The 286-nt window shown below is 70.6% G+C and overlaps 1 protein-coding gene across 1 annotated transcript in view; it reads left to right on the top strand.

The window, feature by feature from the left end:
* Positions 1–172: 172 nt before the first annotated feature.
* Positions 173–286, top strand: part of ZNF511 (zinc finger protein 511) — a gene marked incomplete at its 5' end in the record, with an annotated part of 4,446 nt that continues 4,332 nt past the window's right edge. Inside the window, one exon of the mRNA XM_009583617.1 lies at positions 173–246. Coding sequence (XP_009581912.1) covers positions 173–246 — 74 coding nt within the window. The remainder of the gene's footprint in view (positions 247–286) is intronic.

The raw sequence follows: 286 nt of genomic DNA, 5'->3' as shown, positions 1-286 counted from the left end.
CCGCCTCGGGGTCTGGGCCTCCGGGCTCGGCCTGTGTGGAAAGCAACGGCCGTGCTCCCTCAGAGCCCCGCCCCGGGCCTCTCCCAGCGCGCCGCGGCCTGTCTCCGTGGAGAAGAAGGGTTTGCTCTGTGGAGGCAGGCCTGCCCACGGCCTCTCTCTGCTCCTCTCCTAGGATGGGGACGTTCACAGGCACCTCTACCTCCAGGGTGTCCTCACCAGCCTCGCGGAGGTGGCGGAGAGACCCAAGTAAGTGAGGCAGGGCCCGCAGGCCGCCCCGGCATGGCGG

Source organism: Fulmarus glacialis, unplaced genomic scaffold, assembly GCF_000690835.1.
Source record: "Fulmarus glacialis isolate BGI_N327 unplaced genomic scaffold, ASM69083v1 scaffold7088, whole genome shotgun sequence".
NCBI lineage: Eukaryota > Metazoa > Chordata > Aves > Procellariiformes > Procellariidae > Fulmarus > Fulmarus glacialis.
The sequence above is the reverse complement of the archived record's forward strand: the minus strand, read 5'-3'. Positions and strand labels throughout refer to the sequence as shown.